This window comes from Nycticebus coucang, chromosome 22 (genome assembly GCF_027406575.1).
Source record: "Nycticebus coucang isolate mNycCou1 chromosome 22, mNycCou1.pri, whole genome shotgun sequence".
NCBI lineage: Eukaryota > Metazoa > Chordata > Mammalia > Primates > Lorisidae > Nycticebus > Nycticebus coucang.
In genome coordinates, this window is record NC_069801.1 from 19,806,635 (window position 1) to 19,823,102 (window position 16,468).

The 16,468-nt window shown below is 46.2% G+C and overlaps 1 protein-coding gene across 4 annotated transcripts; it reads left to right on the forward strand.

Moving 5' to 3' along the window:
* The first annotated feature begins 1,493 nt into the window (after nucleotides 1–1,493).
* MTFR1L (mitochondrial fission regulator 1 like) lies at nucleotides 1,494–15,366 on the forward strand. Of its 4 annotated transcripts, none has more exons than XM_053576023.1 (7): nucleotides 1,494–1,587; nucleotides 4,279–4,408; nucleotides 4,847–4,951; nucleotides 8,072–8,181; nucleotides 8,400–8,611; nucleotides 10,281–10,602; nucleotides 14,344–15,366. In XM_053576023.1, the coding sequence occupies exons 2-7, from the start codon at nucleotides 4,385–4,387 to the stop codon at nucleotides 14,462–14,464; spliced, it is 894 nt and encodes a 297-aa protein (XP_053431998.1). In that variant the 5' UTR covers nucleotides 1,494–1,587; nucleotides 4,279–4,384; the 3' UTR covers nucleotides 14,465–15,366. The 4 variants fall into 4 exon arrangements, with proteins under 4 accessions (XP_053431998.1, XP_053431997.1, XP_053431999.1 ...); XM_053576022.1 differs by lacking the exon at nucleotides 1,494–1,587 and adding an exon at nucleotides 2,063–2,190; XM_053576024.1 differs by lacking the exon at nucleotides 1,494–1,587 and adding an exon at nucleotides 2,063–2,190 and having other exon boundaries at nucleotides 14,359–15,366.
* Nucleotides 15,367–16,468: the final 1,102 nt, after the last annotated feature.

The following is a 16,468-nucleotide window of genomic DNA, read 5'->3' on the forward strand; positions in this document are numbered from 1 at the left end:
TAATCAAATAAATAAATAAAAATAGATGTGTATAGTCTGCCATTGCCTAGGAGGGTGAGGTAATGATTAAAGCACTTTTTCTTTTTTTTGAGACAGTCTTACTCTTGTTGCCCTAAGTACAGTGCTATGGCATCATCGTAGCTTACAGCAACCTCACACTCTCAGACTTGAGCAATCCTCTTGCCTCAGCCTCCTGAGTAACTGGGACTACAGGTACCTGCCACAATGCCTGGCTAGTTTTTCTATTTTTAGTAGAGATGGGTTCTCACTTTTGCTCAGGCCGGTCTTGAACTCCTGAGCTTGGGCAATTCATCTGCCTTGACCTTCCAGAGGGCTAGGATTACAGGCGTGAGCCACCACACCCAGCCTAAAGCACAATTTACCATCTTGGAAAGAGCTGGACCTGGAAGTCAACCTTTATCATTTGAAATGTGGGGAGAATCAGGGTGGATGACCTCTGAGGTCTTGGCCAGGACCAAGCACATAATTTACTGGGCCCAGTGCAAAATGAAAATGCAGAATCCCTTGGTTAAAGATTATTAATATTAATACTTTCAAGCGGGCAATAGCTGAGTATTAGACCAAATACAAGGTTCTTCTGAGCATAGGGCCCATTGTGATTGCATGGGCTGTTCACCTGTGAGGCCAGCCTGGTCCCTGGCAGATAAGGATTGCAGGCTTTTGGGCCCAAGGAACCATAGCCTGGGAGCAAGGCACAGCTTGAGCTTGTGCTAAGGGTGGAGGAGGAAATGTGACCCAGGAACCAGATTCCATGGAGACCAGACAGTGAGGGTTTGAGCACAGAGTGGGTTAGTGAGCTTGGCAGGAATGTGGCTGTCTCCCACGCTGTCTCTGGGACCTTGCCCATCAGGCTACCCATCTAATCAACAAAGTCACTGAATATACCGTGTGTGTGTGTGTGTGTGTGTGTGTGTGTGTGTGTGTGTGTGTGTGTGTGAGAGAGAGAGAAAGAGAGAGAGAAAGGCTGAAAATAGAAGAAAGCTACAAAGGGCTAGAGGGCAGGAATGAGAGAAGAGGCCCATTTTGCCAATTCTTGCTAGGAAGAGACTTTGTAGAGGGCCTTGGCTGGGAAGCGACTATGAAGGGGACAGGAAGAGAGGAGGCAAGATCAGGGCCAGATACAAACGTTGAATACGAGGGTGGGGGTGTTTCTGAATTTTGCAGTATGGGTAGCGGTAGCAGACATCGCATATTTTAGGGGCTGAGCAGTGACATCAGACCCCAGCTTCCAGAAGATATATGGGAGTAAACGTGGAGAGCAAGAAGCGGGGGACACGATGAATCAGGCCTGGAAGCCCGCCCAGACCAGTCAACGCTTCCCGGCGGCGCACACCTCCATGGGGGCGTGGCCTCTACGAGAACCGCGCGTGCCCCCGGCAGCGCCGTGGTCGCCCCGCCCCCAAGCCCGCCCACCTCGGCCGGGCGCGCGGGGACGCGGCTCGGTGCGCAGCTGCAAAGGATCACTTCCGGGGGGCGGGTCAGCGGAAGTGAGGGCAGCTGGAGCTGGGCGGCCCTCTTGTGGTAGGAGGGGCGGTGAGGTGAGCGATCCTGGAGCCCGAGTCTGAGGTGAGAAACGCTCGAGGGCCGCCTGGGAGGCGGGAGCGGTTCCTCCCCGCCCGGCTTTGCATTGTGCCTCGGTGTTAGCCGCTGTGCGGAGTCCGCGGCCCCTGTTCCCGCGAGAGCTGCTGTTGCCCGCCTTTTGGTCGAGGGGAAACTCAGTCCCGGAGGGGTAGTTGCTCGTCCTAGTCACCCACCAAACTGTGTCTGAGCCTCGACCGGCCGGCCTGCTGTGCCGCTCCTTCCGAGACTCGGCCCCTGCTCGGAGGCTCCCTCGCCGTCAGATCCCCGGCCTCTGGGTCCCAGGGCCGCCGAGCAGGAGGCGAGGACGTGACCGACCTTGGCCGGATCCGCTCGTCTGTTGCGGAGGAGGGGGAGCGCGCCCGGAGCCCAGTGTCCGCAGCGGCATCCCCCGCGCGGCCGCCTGGGGGATGTCGGCGCAGGTCTCCCAGCGCGGGTGCGCTCGGCAAAGTTTCTCCGAGCGCTGCGGCCCCCGGGACGCGCGGTGCTGCGAGGAGGCCCTGCTGTCAAGGAGCTCGCAGTCTCTCGAGGGAGACGCGTGTAGACGGAGCATGACAACAGCCTCGTGGGGGGCTGTGGGGCGCGGGGGCGGTAAGAACCCACCAGTGCTGCCGGCGAACTGGGGGAAGAGCTTTCTCCTAGCACTGACACTTGGTGGGAGTTGTTCAAAGCTAAGTTAATGTCCCTTCCTTTATGTCTTTAATTCGATGCGTTTAAGGGCTCACTATGTCCTAGGCGGACGCGGTTTTGTGAATGGGGCGGGGCAGTCCCAGCCCTTCAGACAAAGGGCAGAGTACACAGTTACTTAGGATCGAGAGAGGGCTCCGAAGGAAAGGCAGGGTGCTGGGGGAGCGCAGGAAAGGACCTGACCCTGTCACAGAGAGGGGAGGAGATGCTTGAGCTGAGCTCTGGAATGTTGGAGAATACATTCGGTGCGGGGAGTGCTGGTGTTTCAAGCAGAGGGAACAGTGTGGACAGGGGCTCAGAGTGGTGTATTGGGGCTGAAGGGAGGCCAGGGTGGCTGAAGGACAGAGGGCAAGGGGGACCTCAGGGGCGTGGCTGCAGTGAGTTTGGCCTAGAAAGGGCAGAGAAAGATGAGGTTGGGCTTGATGGTGAAGGGCCATTTAGGTCATGTTGAAGAATCTAGATTTTATCCTGTTGGCTCTAGCAAGCAGTTTTATCATATGAGTGATAAGATTAGCAGTGTGTTTCGGAATGATCCCTCCGGCTGTTGTGTGAGGGTTAGGACCAACTGAGTCTTTGGAAGTAAAGGTGGAGAGGAGGTGGCTGTAATGACCAAAATGCAAAGCACGGAGTAGTGCTGTTGTGTGAAACTTGTGGCAGGCACTGACATTTAGCACACAGGGGGACTTTGATAAAAGCTTGAACTGAGGTGAGAAGATGAGTACATGTAAGAGCAGACTTTCCACTGGCATGACCATTGAATGACCTTAGACAAGTCCCTTCCTCACTCCAGCCTCCTTTCCCCACTGTGTATCATAAAGTCCACTTCCTCTCCTAGGGGTGGAAAAGACTCTCCAAGAGAGATCTTCAGAAAGAGCTGCTTTGTCAGTCCAGTTCCTCCCCTATTTAGAGTCCGCCTGAAGCTCCCTGGTAACTTCTCACCCAGACGTTCCTAGCCTTCATGACTTGACCCCCGTCTTTTGCAGCCTTATTCTATTCTGCTGCTCTTTATATCTCTCCCGTTCCTGTGCTGGACCTGTGCTCTTGCTGCTGCTTTTCTTCCCTTCCTGCTCCCCCTAAGTTCACCACAGGGCCTTGGGGCCAGAGGGCCGAACTCATTTGGCCACCTGTCTAGTGTCTCTGGGTGTATAACTCCAGATGTAGTGATATTCAACATTTGCTGGGATTATGTAGTCATGTCCTATATCTCAGCTGGATTGTGAGTTCCTTGAGAGGATGACTGTGCCTTACTCCTTCCATAGCCCCTACTGTGCCCGGCAAAGGGCCTGACACAAGTGGGTATTGTTAGTGTTTGAGGGACAAGGGAATAGCTCACTGATTGCATCTGCTCACCATGCAAGGACAGCTGTAAAGAGTACAGTCAGGAGTGACTGATTCACCTGTATCACATTTTAACAGTTCATTGAGCACTTCAAAATCTCCCGTTTTACCCACTGACCCTTAAGGTAAACCTAGAGTGGAAACTTTTCTTGTCCCCTTTTTACAGAAGAAGCCAACATTCAGAAAGCCTGTTGGTGGCTAAGCCAGGATAAAACTTTTTGGGGGTTTTCCTTGTAGCCCAGTTTACTGAGAATGGTATGAGCTGGCCATTTGTTCTCTTTTCTCTCTGATCTCTCCTTCAAGAGCCCAGCAGTGCTAGGCTGGTGGCACGTGCTGTGCTTTTATATCTCATCTTCAAGAATGAATCCTGAGCAGTACCTACCGTTTGGCTTTCCCATGTGCTTTGTAGCTACTAAAGGGTTCTGTTTACGTCTTTAGAAATTTTGCCTCAGTAAACCTTAGGGCTCAGAAAGGCTCTCTGGGCCAGCCAAGTTCACCCAGCAAGCCTAGAACAGAACCTTTAAAAGTCTGGACTGTTTTTCTCCCCTGTGACACTTGAGAGACCCTTTGGTGTCAGTCATAGCTCTGTGAGACCTGATTTTGTAGGACTTGTGTTGTGACCATTGAGTCCCCACTGTGGGGGTTGTTTTACAGGAAGGAAAATCTGGTGTTCCTCTAGATGGCCTGATATGAAGGACTCACGCTTCACACCTCCGGGAGCTGTAACTGCCTTGTCCTTCAAGTGCAGGAACTGGTTGAAATGTCAGGAATGGAAGCCAATGTGGTAAGGGGCATTCCCAAGGCAGCAGTATGGTGGAGAAGTTTGGGTGTGATATATGATGTTCTGATACTCTCCAGTTAATTCTTCCTTTCCTGAGGCCTAGAATTGGAGTGGGGCTTCCTCCCCACCCTCTACCCCCAGGAAGAACCAACCATGGTCTTCAGGCACTTCAGGAGTCACTGTGTTTTATTTAGCCTTTCTGTACAGAGGAGGGGAGAAAAGCCTGGACAATTCCTATACCCACCCAATTCCTCACCCTTTCACTAGGTCCTCCCAACATTGCCTTAGCAGCAGCAGGTATCTTCTTGGACTTGACTTCCCCCGCCCTGAGAGTGTCCTGTCCGTAGAATTGGGGAATTAAGTCTCTTGGCTAGAGGATAGGATAGTAGTTGGACTCTTTGTCTCTCAGGTTATGACTGTTTTTGTCTGTCTTTGCTCTAGACTATCCCAATCTGGCAAAACAAGCCACATGGGGCTGCTCGAAGTGTAGTGAGAAGAATCGGAACCAACTTACCCCTGAAGCCATGTCCCCGGGCATCCTTTGAGGTGAGTATGCTAGAAGAGAAGGTAGAGGCTCAGAGTCTGGCAGGGACAGTGCTGCTTCTGTGCCTTGGACCTCTTAGCCTTGCCAAGGCAAGGTGTTTCCTGGTCACTTATTTTGTCAAGAAATGTTCAAGTGCTTATAATGGATCCTGGTCACTGTGTTTTCCTAATTGCATATAAACCTGTGATCAGAACAGTCATACTTCCAATTTGCTCATAAACTAATAGTCTTGCATCTTTGTTCCTCTCCTTTGTTCCTGTTTCATCAGGTTATAGCAGTCCAGTTAATCAGAGCAGGCACCAATGGCCCTTGCTGAACTAGACTAGTTTTGTCCTTTTTTTTTTTTTAAGCCAAGTGATCCACTGCTAAGATCCAGAATAATTTTGTCTGTGCTCTGATATTTCCTTCAGCCAGGTTCCCATTAGGGACACTGACTGTTGGGATTCTTTTTTTTTTTGTAGAGACAAAGTCTCACTGTACCGCCCTCGGGTAGAGTGCCGTGGCGTCACACGGTTCACAGCAACCTCTAACTTTTGGGCTTACGCGATTCTCTTGCCTCAGCCTCCCGAGCAGGTGGGACTACAGGCGCCCGCCACAACGCCTGGCTATTTTTTTGTTGCAGTTTGGCCAGGGCTGGGTTTGAACCCACCGCCCTTGGCATATGGGGCCGGTGCCCTACTCACTGAGCCACAGGCGCCGCCTGACTGTTGGGATTCTTGAATTAAACTCTGCTTTTCTTTACCAGCTCTAAGAATTGGTCACTGTGCCACTACTTTTAGATTTTCTCTGAGACCCTAATTCCTTAGCTTTCTCTTTCTGGCCTATCTGGCTGCTTCTTTACTGGGCTACTTCAGTCTTACCTCTGTGTCTAGGGATCCTTTAGAACCAATGTACAGCAGAGATTCCTGCCTGTTTCAGGTCTCAGACCCCTTTCTGTAATGGAAAGCTAAGTAGCAGCTGTTAGTCCCCACTGCTTCCCTCTAGGAGCTAATGGTTAAAGTGCAGCTCCAGGGTGGATGGTTAAGATCTACCTGTCTTTGGGGAGCTGGGACATGAAGTACTTCTGCTTTCTGTCTACACAAAGGATGTAGACACTGGTAGAAACAGAAATGAATGAACTGAATTTGAGTATCAGATGCTAAACTACAAAGTCTGTAGAAATCGAATCTAGATTAGGTGTCAGGGTTTGGTAATAGAGTCAGGAAATGTGATTGGAAGTCTTCGGGGAGTAGAGTTGGGAAGAGCTGTTCCATGACCCAGATTCCCAGTTATTCAGAATTGCCTAAAGGGCCTGCCTCAGTAGCCTCAAAAATAAAGGGAAAGTGGGAGGCCAAGGTGGGTGGATTGCCTTAGCTCAGGAATACAAGACCAACCTGAGCAAGAGTGAGACCCCATCTCTAAAAATTACCCGGGCATTGTGGCAGGCTCCTTTAATCCCAGCTACTTGGGAGGCTGAGGTAAGAGAATCACTTGACTCAACAGTTTGAGGTTGCTGTGAGCTACGATGCCAAGGCACTCTATCAAGAGCACCAAAGTCAGATTTTGTCTCAAAAATTTTTTTAAATAAGATAAAGGGAAAGATGGCTAGGGAGTGTGACTGAATCCTTGGAGGTTGCCCCTACCCTCTCCATTCCTTTGGGCAGATTGTCAGAGACAGAAACAACAATCAAGGGCATAGGTTCCCATAGAGCCAGTATGTATAAGTAGTAGTTGTAATACTAACATCTACTAAAACACACATTGTGTGTCAGGTGCTGTGCTGAGTACTTGATATGTGTTAATTCATCTAATTGCCAGGTGTAAAGGAGCATTCAGAGCTAATCCAGGAAAGTAAGTGGAGGCTTCTCCTTTAGGCCTATCTTAGCAGTACTCCTAGGTCAGTGGAAGTCCTCCTCTGGGTGGCCCTGGAGTATCTGTCACTTAACTACTAAATCCAAGAACTATTAACCCTTGATCCATCTACTAATTTGTAGTAGAGACAGACGGATTTAACTCATGTGTACATGTACATTTATTATTAACTATTATTAACTCTAGATTTCTGTTGTAAATTACCTTAAATATTATTTAAGGGAATCTTACTGACTTATTTTTAAAATTTAACCTTACAAAAAATTAAATTAGGGAAAGCAGAAGAGAATACCTATAATCACAGTCAGTACAAAATAACTATTAATGTCTTGGTATAGTTCCTTTCTTTTTCTACTCATAGGTGCTTATTTTTCACTTTGTTGTAATTACAGTCAATATATGGTTGAATCTTCCTAATTTTTCATTTAACCTGGTGTCATTTATATAGCATCTCTAGTCTTTGGTTATTCATATGGATTGAGGATTATTTTAGGAAATCCTATTATGGGGCCAGGTGCAGGGGCTAATGCCTGTAATCCTGTTACTCTGGGAGGTCAAGGTGGGTGGATTGCCTGAGCTCAGGAGTTCAAGACCAGCCTGAGCCAAGCGCTAGACCATCCCTACTGAAAATAGAAAAAACTAGCTGGGCATAGTGGTGGGTACTGGTAGTACCAGAAACTCAGGAGGCTGAGGCAGGAGGATCATGTAGCCCAAAATTTTGAGGTTGCTATGAGCTATGATGATGCCACCACACTCTACCAGGGCAGCAGAGTTGAGACTCTGTCTCAAAAAAAAAGAAAAGAAAAAAGAAATCCTATGATGGTTCTTTTTGTATAAATATTTCTTCCTGTTTAGATATATTCAATTTACCAGGTTTGCTTAAAACATTCCTGTAACAATGTAGATCCCAATTAGCTATAAAGATGTTATAAATAGCTAGTCAAGAAAAATTTCCTGTTGCTGTAACAGGTTTTGATGATCTTGCACCTATATTCTCACCAGAGAGTAGGGTGGTTTTATACAGTGGGCGTCTCCATTAAGAAATAACTCAGACCAGTCCCACTTAAGACCCTGCACTATTTGTAATCCCACAAACTCCTGTGCATCTGGCCTCTTAATGTATTTCCAAACAACCACCTTCAACTCCTCCCTAGCAAGCTTTCCTGACAGCCAGTGCTGGATTAGATCACCTTCCTATGTATTATGCAGTTTCTGATTGGTTCATCATGGTATCAAGTAAATGTTTGTTGATGAATTTTGCTTCCCCATAGACCCTGCCCAACATCTCGGACCTGTGTTTGAGAGATGTGCCCCCAGTTCCCACCCTGGCTGACATTGCCTGGATTGCTGCAGATGAAGAGGAGACATATGCCCGGGTCAGGTAGCTAAAGCAGTAGGGGAACTGGAAGCTGCTTCTCAGAAGAGGTGGCAGGCAGCAAGAAGGGAGCTTGGGAGAGGCTGAGGGCAATAGAAATGAAAGCTGTGGGCTCAGAGGGAAGCATAACCTGAGTGTCTTATTGTAGTCGGAGCAGGGTAAATTTTAGAGGCGTGTTGTGGTCTGTTGTCCCTGACTGACATATTTGTCTTTCTCGGGTCCAGGAGTGATACACGCCCTCTGAGGCATACCTGGAAGCCCAGCCCCCTGATTGTCATGCAGCGCAATGCCTCAGTGCCCAACCTGCGTGGATCAGAGGAAAGGCTTCTGGCTTTGAAGAAGCCAGCCCTGCCAGCCCTAAGCCGTACAACTGAGCTGCAGGATGAGCTGAGCCACCTACGCAGCCAGATTGCCAAGATAGTGGCAGCTGATGCAGGTAAGAGCCGTTGAGCCAGTACCAGAATATAGCAGGCTGTCCCTTCACCCCTGGCTTTTGGGAGTAGGGATAGGTCCAGGGCTATGGGATTTTCCTGAGCCTTGGCTAGCCTGTAGTACACTTAGATGGTCTTTACCAACCATTTTGGGCTGAATGGTTTGGCTAGGAACAAAATCTTCACTTAACTTATGCTCTCAGGCAGATTCCCTCCCTTAGCCACAAACCCCCTCTCCCATGTCTCTAAGATTACATATTCCATAAGCCCAAAGCAGCTTTCCTTTTCAATGTGAGAAATAGCATTCACCACTACTGCCACCACTGCTAAGAGACATATGCCCCATAAACACCTGTTTTCCCTTTTCTGTCCTTTCTTTTTTTTTTTTTTTTTTTTGTGGTTTTTGGCCGGGGCTGGGTTTGAACCCACCACCTCCGGCATATGGGACCGGCGCCCTACTCCTTGAGCCACAGTTCTGTCCTTTCTACCAGAGATCATCTCTCTATTCCTCCACCTTTCTGTCTTCAGTTAAGTCAGAACCACTAGAAATTGATGGGAGCCTGCCTTGATCAGAGGATAACAGCCAATAGGTGGATCTCTTCCCAAGATGCTCAGGATTTATCCTCATATTCCTCCTATCCTTATTTTTTCCACTCCTCATTGACTTTAAGTCAGAGGTTCCAAACTTATCATTTGGTAGAGCACGTGAAAGTCATGGTGTTCTCTTTGAAATCTTCATGTATTTAATTTCTCATATGGAAGGGTTTTTTTTTTTTTTTTTTTTTTGAGACAGTCTCACTCTGTCACCCTGAGTACCTTGGCATCATAGCTCACAGAAACCTCAAACTCTTGGGCTTGAGTTATCCTCTTGCCTCAGTCTCACACGTAGCTGGGACTAAAGGCATGTGCCACTATGCCCAGTTACTTTTTTCTATTTTTAGAAGAAACGGGGTCTCGCTCTTGCTCAGGCTGGTCTCAAACTCCAGAGCTCAAGCAATCCATCTGCCTTGACCTGCCAGAGTGCTAGGATTATAGGCGTGAGCCATCACACATGGCCTCTCACATGGAAGTTTTATAGTATTGCACTGAAATTTTCGATTTATATTTCTTAGCTACCTTTTTTGTCATTGAAGAAACAAGCAGAAGTGGTTTGTAAAAAATTATGGAGTGTTTTAAACTTAGAAATTGAGGAAATTCTCTCCACCTAAATTTGGGACATTCAGAGGACTGTAATGATTCTAGTTTTGCTTAGAACTCTTCTTTTAGTTCATAGATAAAAAGATTCAGAGGAGCAGTCAAAAGCACCAGCCCAGTTAGAGAAAGGGACACATTTATGCCTTGACTTTGTCACTGTTGCTTCAGCCTAAGACAGGGCTGTCACTCCATGCCTACTGTGAATTGGAACTGTTAGGAGCCAAGGCCTTTGTGAGCTGGGTTTTTCTGCCCTCTTAGAACACTAGAAAAGCCTAGTGCTTCTGTTATTTGAGCCCCTGAGTGAGAAACATAAGAGAGGGAGACCCTCCACTGGCTACAGATCCAATAATCCTGGCTGTTGCAGGATGTCATGGTGTCAACCCAGGACATCAATGTTTGGTAGATGGTGCTATGGGGAGATGATACTGCTGCTATGTTCTAGTCCCAATGTCCATCCATGCCTATTGTTTTCTCTTTCAGCTTCGACTTCATTAACGCCAGATTTCTTATCTCCAGGAAGTTCAAATGTCTCTTCTCCCTTACCTTGTTTTGGATCCTCATTCCACTCTACAACTTCCTTTGTCATTAGTGACATCACCGAGGAGACAGAGGTAGAGGTCCCTGAGCTTCCATCAGTCCCCCTGCTTTGTTCTGCCAGCCCCGAATGTTACAAACCAGAACACAAAGCTACCTGCAGCTCGTCTGAAGAGGATGACTGCGTCTCTCTGTCCAAAGCCAGCAGCTTTGCAGACATGATGGGTATTCTGAAGGACTTTCACCGGATGAAACAGAGCCAAGATTTGTAAGTATTTCATGAGCTCTGATGATCTATTTACTCTTTAAGTTGCTCATGACCAGTGATGTAATACAACATAATTACATAGTAAGTCCTCAGTAGTAGCCATCTCACATAATTCTCAAAGCTTATTGATGACCTGCTTGCTAGTGTTGCTTTCCATTTGAAGAAAGAGCAACATTTTACATTTGTTGGGCTAGGTCACCCCAACCAAATGTTAAACTTTTAGGGATTTTTTTTTTTTTTTAAGAGACAGAGTCTCACTTTATCACCACCGGTAGAGTGCTGTGGCATCACAACTCACAGCAACCTCCAACTCCTGGTCTTAGGCAATCTCTTGCCTCAGCCTCCCAAGTAGCTGCGACTACAGGCGCCTGCCACAATACCCGGCTATTTTTTTGTTGCAGTTTGGCCAGGCTAGGTTCAAACTCACCACCCTCGGTATATGGGGCTGGCGCCCTACCCACTGAGTCACAGGTGCTACACACTTTTAGGGATTTCATAACATGTCTCATCCAATCCAACTTCTGTCCTCAGTTGGCTTTACCACTCCATTTGTCATACTCCTAGTGACAGTGTCCGGAGGGTTACGTGACGTGTTTTGGTATCTCAAATTGGTAGACTTCTTTAGTGGAAGGAGACTTTTATAAAATTGGGGATTTCTGCTTTAAAATACAGTGATCTGGCTCAGCACCTATAGCTCAGTGAGTAGGGCACTGGCCACATACACCAAGGCTGACGGGTTCAAGCCTAGCCCTGGCCTGCTAAACAACAGCTGCAACCCAAAAATAGCCAAGTGTTGTGGTGGGTGCCTATAGTCCCAGCTACTTGGGAGGTTGAGGGAAGAGAATCGCTTAAGGCAAAGAGTTTGAGGTTGCTGTGAGCTGTGATGCCACGGCACTCTATCCAGGGCAACAGCTTGAGACTGTGTCGTAAATAAATAAATAATTAGTGACCCATTATGCAAACCAACTCTGCAAATTGAGGGATTTGAGAACAAGGCTTTTGTAATTCACAGGTAATTCCTAAACCTAGCTGCTCATCAGAATTATTCAGATTTGTTCAAAATACACCTCAAATTTACTAAAACATAATGCCCACGGAATGAAGCTCTAGGTTTTTCTGATGGCATATGAGGGACTTTGGGTAATACCTACCTTGAAAAAAACTCATTTAGCAGGTAAGTCATAGGTAGTAACACTCTTCACCCTCTGAGTGTTTTCTCCAAGTGTGGTTTGAACAGCTCTGCAAAGGACTCACCAGAGGAACTTGTTCAAGTAAAGAGTTCTGAAAATTTGGCTTGGTGCCCATAGCATAGTGGTTACGGTGCCAGCCACATGCACCAAGGCTAGCAGGTTCAAACCCAGTCCATGCCAGCTAAACAATGACATCTGCAACAACAACAACAACAAAAAGAAACAGGTGTTGTGGTGGGTACCTATCGTCTCAGCTACTTGGGAGGCTGAGGCAAGAGAATCACTTAAGCCCAAGAGTTTGAGGTTGCTGTGAGCTGTGATGCCACGGCACTCTACCAAGGGTGACAAGTGAGACTCCTGTCTCAAAAAGAGTTCTGGGGCGGTCTGTGGCTCAGGTAGTAGGGTACTGGCTCCACATGCCGAGGGTGGTGGGTTCAAGCCCAGCCCTGGCTAAACTGCAACAACAAAAAAATAAAAAATAAACTGTTTAAAAAAAAAAAAAAAAAGAGTTCTGGAAATTCAAGATCTAGACCTTAATGATTAATGCCCACGGTATGCAGTTGTGTTTGTAGATATAAAATCTGTTCTAGGGACTGGGAGGTGAAGTCTTTTTCCTGAGTTGATGAAATTCCTACTGAAGGAAATATTACATACCCCATGTAAGGATTCATTTTTGTTTCCTGGGCCCCATTTCCCATTAAAAACTATACCAGGCTAAGTGTCTCTCTCATTGCTTCCTGGAAATTAACCCTTTAGGGAAGTCATTCTTACCTTCCCTTTGTGGCTTTAGCCAGGTTGGTCATACTGACCTGCAGTTCTTTGGCCTCCCATATTATCAAATTAAGTTGTTTCTTCTTTGTGTGTTCTGAGTTTTTTTCTTTTACTTATGTTTTCTAGATTGACTCTCAAACTTTCCTTACTAACCTCTTGGAACCAAATCAGATCCAAGACCCTTGTTGCCAACCCCTTCTCACTAGTGTTCTGAGACCAGAAGCTGGGTCAATGACTAAGGATAGGAAAGTAGCCCAGTCAGCATAGATTCAGAAATTTGACAGACCAAAAGCAATTCCTCTTGTTTTTTGTGCTCAAGGTTTAATAGCCATTCTTTACCATCTCTTGCCTAATAACCAATGAACACCTTCATGGGGATGAATGTATGTAAGTTTACTAGAATTTCAAGCATCTCTTATAGGTATCTATGACCCTCTTATATATGGTATATTATGTAATTTGAGCCTATCCCAGTAAAGTTGGTTTTCTTCCCTTAAGTTCCTCATTGTGACTATTTTTCTATAATTCTGGATCTCTTATTTGAAAAATCAAAATCTCAGCTCCCTTCAAGGGAGACAAGGTAGTAGGAAATCCTCAGCACACATTTTCCCCAGAACTATTAAGAGTCAGAATGGCCAAGAGTCACCAGGCACAGTGGCTTATGCCTGTAATCTTAGCACTCTGGGAGGTTGAGGCAGCTTAGGAATTCAAGACCACTCTAGAGCAAGACCCCCATCTCCAAAAATACCTGGGCATGGTGGTGGCACCTATCGTCCCAGCTTCTTGGGAGGCTGAAGTAAGAGGATCACTTGAGCCCAAGAGTTTGAGGTAGCTGTGAACTATGATGCCACAGCACTCTACCAAGGACGACAGAGTGAGACTGTCTCAAAAAAATAAATAAATAAAAAGTAAAATAAAATAAAGTAGAGCCACGGCACTCTACCGAGGGTGAAAAAATGAGACTCTGTCTCTAAAAAATAATAATAAAATAAAAAATAGAAAAACTGGGTGGTGCCTATGGTTCAGTGAGTAGGGCGCCAGCCCCATATACCAAGGGTAGTGGTTCGAACCTAGCCCCAGCCAAACTGTAACAAAAAAAAAAAAAAATAGCCAGGTATTGTGGTGGACACCTGTAGTCCCAGCTACTTGGGAGGCTGAGTTAAGAGAATCACCTAAGCTCAAGAGCTGGAGGTTGCTGTGAGTTGTGACGCTGCAGCACTCTACTGAGGACAACAAAGTGAGACTTTCTCTTAAAAAAAAATAGAAAAACTGAGGCAAGAGGATCACCTGAGCCCAAAAGTTTAAGGCTGCTGTGAGCTATCATGATGCCACAGCACTCTATCCAGACAGAGTAAGAGTCCATCTCAAAAAAGAAAAAAAAAAAAATGACCAAAAGTCATCAGTCACTTCTCCTGACTGGGGAAGTGCTACTAAGATAGGGCCAGAAGGTGAGAGCAAAAGCTTAGCCACTGGAGACCAACTCTTAACAGACTGATGGTCGTTTACTTTACCCATGCTGTATAGCAATTTCTAAAAATAGTAAAGCATTTTAGTTAAGAGAGATCTTTGGAACCAGCTACTTTGGTTTCAAAGTTTGGATTCACCATTTACTTGCTGAGTGACTTTGGGCAAATTGTGTATCTGTGTTTCATTGTCATCACCCTAGAAAGGGAACTGTAATAGCATCTACCTCATAAGGTTGTGAGGAGTCAATGAGATCATGTGTGCAAGGCTCAGAACACTGCTCAGGACAGAGTAAGTACTCAATAAATATGAGCAGTTTTTGCATTTACAGGAACCGGAGTTTAATGAAGGAGGAAGACCCTGCAGTGCTTATCTCTGAGGTCCTAAGGAGGAAGTTTGCTCTGAAGGAAGAAGATACCAGTAGAAAAGGAAACTGACAACACTTCTCCCTGCAAACTCAGTTTCATGCTCCTGGAATTCCTTCAATAGCTGCCTTCCTCACCTGCAGATGTTTCTGCCTCTCAATGAGAAATCTTCTTCAACAGTCTTGTTGACAAGCTAGAGCTTGGACTAAAAGAGAAGAACTGGATTATATACTTCTCATACGTCAAAGTCTAGCAGAAGCTAAGGCCTGTAATTTGTTACAGGTAATTGTATAGAATGTGGTATCTCGGTTTAAAGGGTAAGACAGAAAAAGTTTCTGATTTTTCCTCACCCGTGTGTGAAAATAGGTTCTAAATGAAATGACTTCACTGCATTAGACTCTATAACTGATCTCATCGGACACTGGGCTAGCTTTCACTCACTCTCAGTGGCTTCCTTACAACAGAGCAGGACTGAGGGAAGGGACTATCAATCTCTGTGTACATGTTCACAGGGCAGGGAAATTCTTATGCTGCTCCATCATAAACCTATACCAGTATGCAGCAAACACCTTGCAATCACCCTCTCCCCTTCTCTGTCTATATAGAGAGTTTGGGCTACTGAACTAGCCAACACTTGGGCTACTGTTTGGGAGGCCTGGGCTGTTTTTTTCTTAAGCATATTTTATAATACTGAACAACCACATCTACCCTCCAAAGCCTTGGAGCCTCATCATTTCCACTGATTAAAAACTTTCTCTTCCATGGACTTTAGTTTAAGCCTGGTAGGAAAGATAAATGGGGCAGGGAAAGAATATACCATCTTTCTTCCAGACCCGACTGCTCCTTTGGCCAAGGTTTGTACCTACCACACCATGCATGACTCAGATGCCTTCAAGTCCCTTTCTTTAAGGTATATGTACTGTGTATGTTTGGGTTGAAGTACTACCTAACATTAAAGGAAGGATTTAGAGAGATGCAAATGCTGTGTCCATCTCTTGTGATTATCCAGTATCCCATGGGGGTATATGATTCCTTTTAACTTGAAGGTGTATGAAACTTTCTTAAATAGGCTTCTAAGGTTTCCCTTTTTTCTTTATAAGGTCTTGCCCTAAACTCTCAGAAATAGTTCCATCCTATAACCTCCAAGTTTGCCACTTAGAGATTTTTTTAAGCCTCTTAGATACCACACCTGCAACATGAGAAACTGCCAAAGATAATGTCTTCCGTTGAACACAGGTCAAACCAGACTTGTATTCAGTTCAGACCCAGGGCAATGACAGGGTATACTATGAAAATGTTACTTTTTTAAAAATAAAATTAACAATGTTTTAATTATCACCAGAGGTACCTTTGTAAACATTTACATATATTCAGTTTTAAAAGGGGGATTCCCTTCTACCTTGTGAGAAAAGAGTAACTTAGGGAATGATATTTAAATATAAAGTATATAAATTTAAAATGCTGTACAGTTACCACAAAAAATAAAACTACCACCATTCTACCTATCTTTCTTTCTACCCATTCTCACACATCTGGGTTGTGAGAAGATTTACCCTATTCAAAAAGGAGTCAGGGGCGGCGCCTGTGGCTCAGTCGGTAGGGCGCCGGCCCCATATACCGAGGGTGATGGGTTCAAACCCGGCCTCGGCCAAACTGCAACCAAAAAATAGCCGGGCGTTGTGGCGGGCGCCTGTAGTCCCAGCTACTTGGGAGGCTGAGGCAGGAGAATTGCTTAAGCCCAGGAGTTGGAGGTTGCTGTGAGCTGTGTGAGGCCACAGCACTCTACTGAGGGCCATAAAGTGAGACTCTGTCTCTACAAAAAAAAAAAAGGAGTCAGGAATAATCACCCCAGGCTTAGGTTGAGTGGGTAAGATTGAAGCCAGAGATAAAAAGAACTCATCCATAAGTAAGGTCCCAGTCAGACAACTGAAAGGGCAAAAGTTGGGTCAGGTGCAATAGCTCACACCTATAATCCTAGCACTCTTGGAAACTAAGGCAGGAGGATTGCTTGAGCTCAGGAGTTTGAGACCCGCCTGAGCAAGAGTGAGACCTCATCTCCACTAAAAATAACTTGTT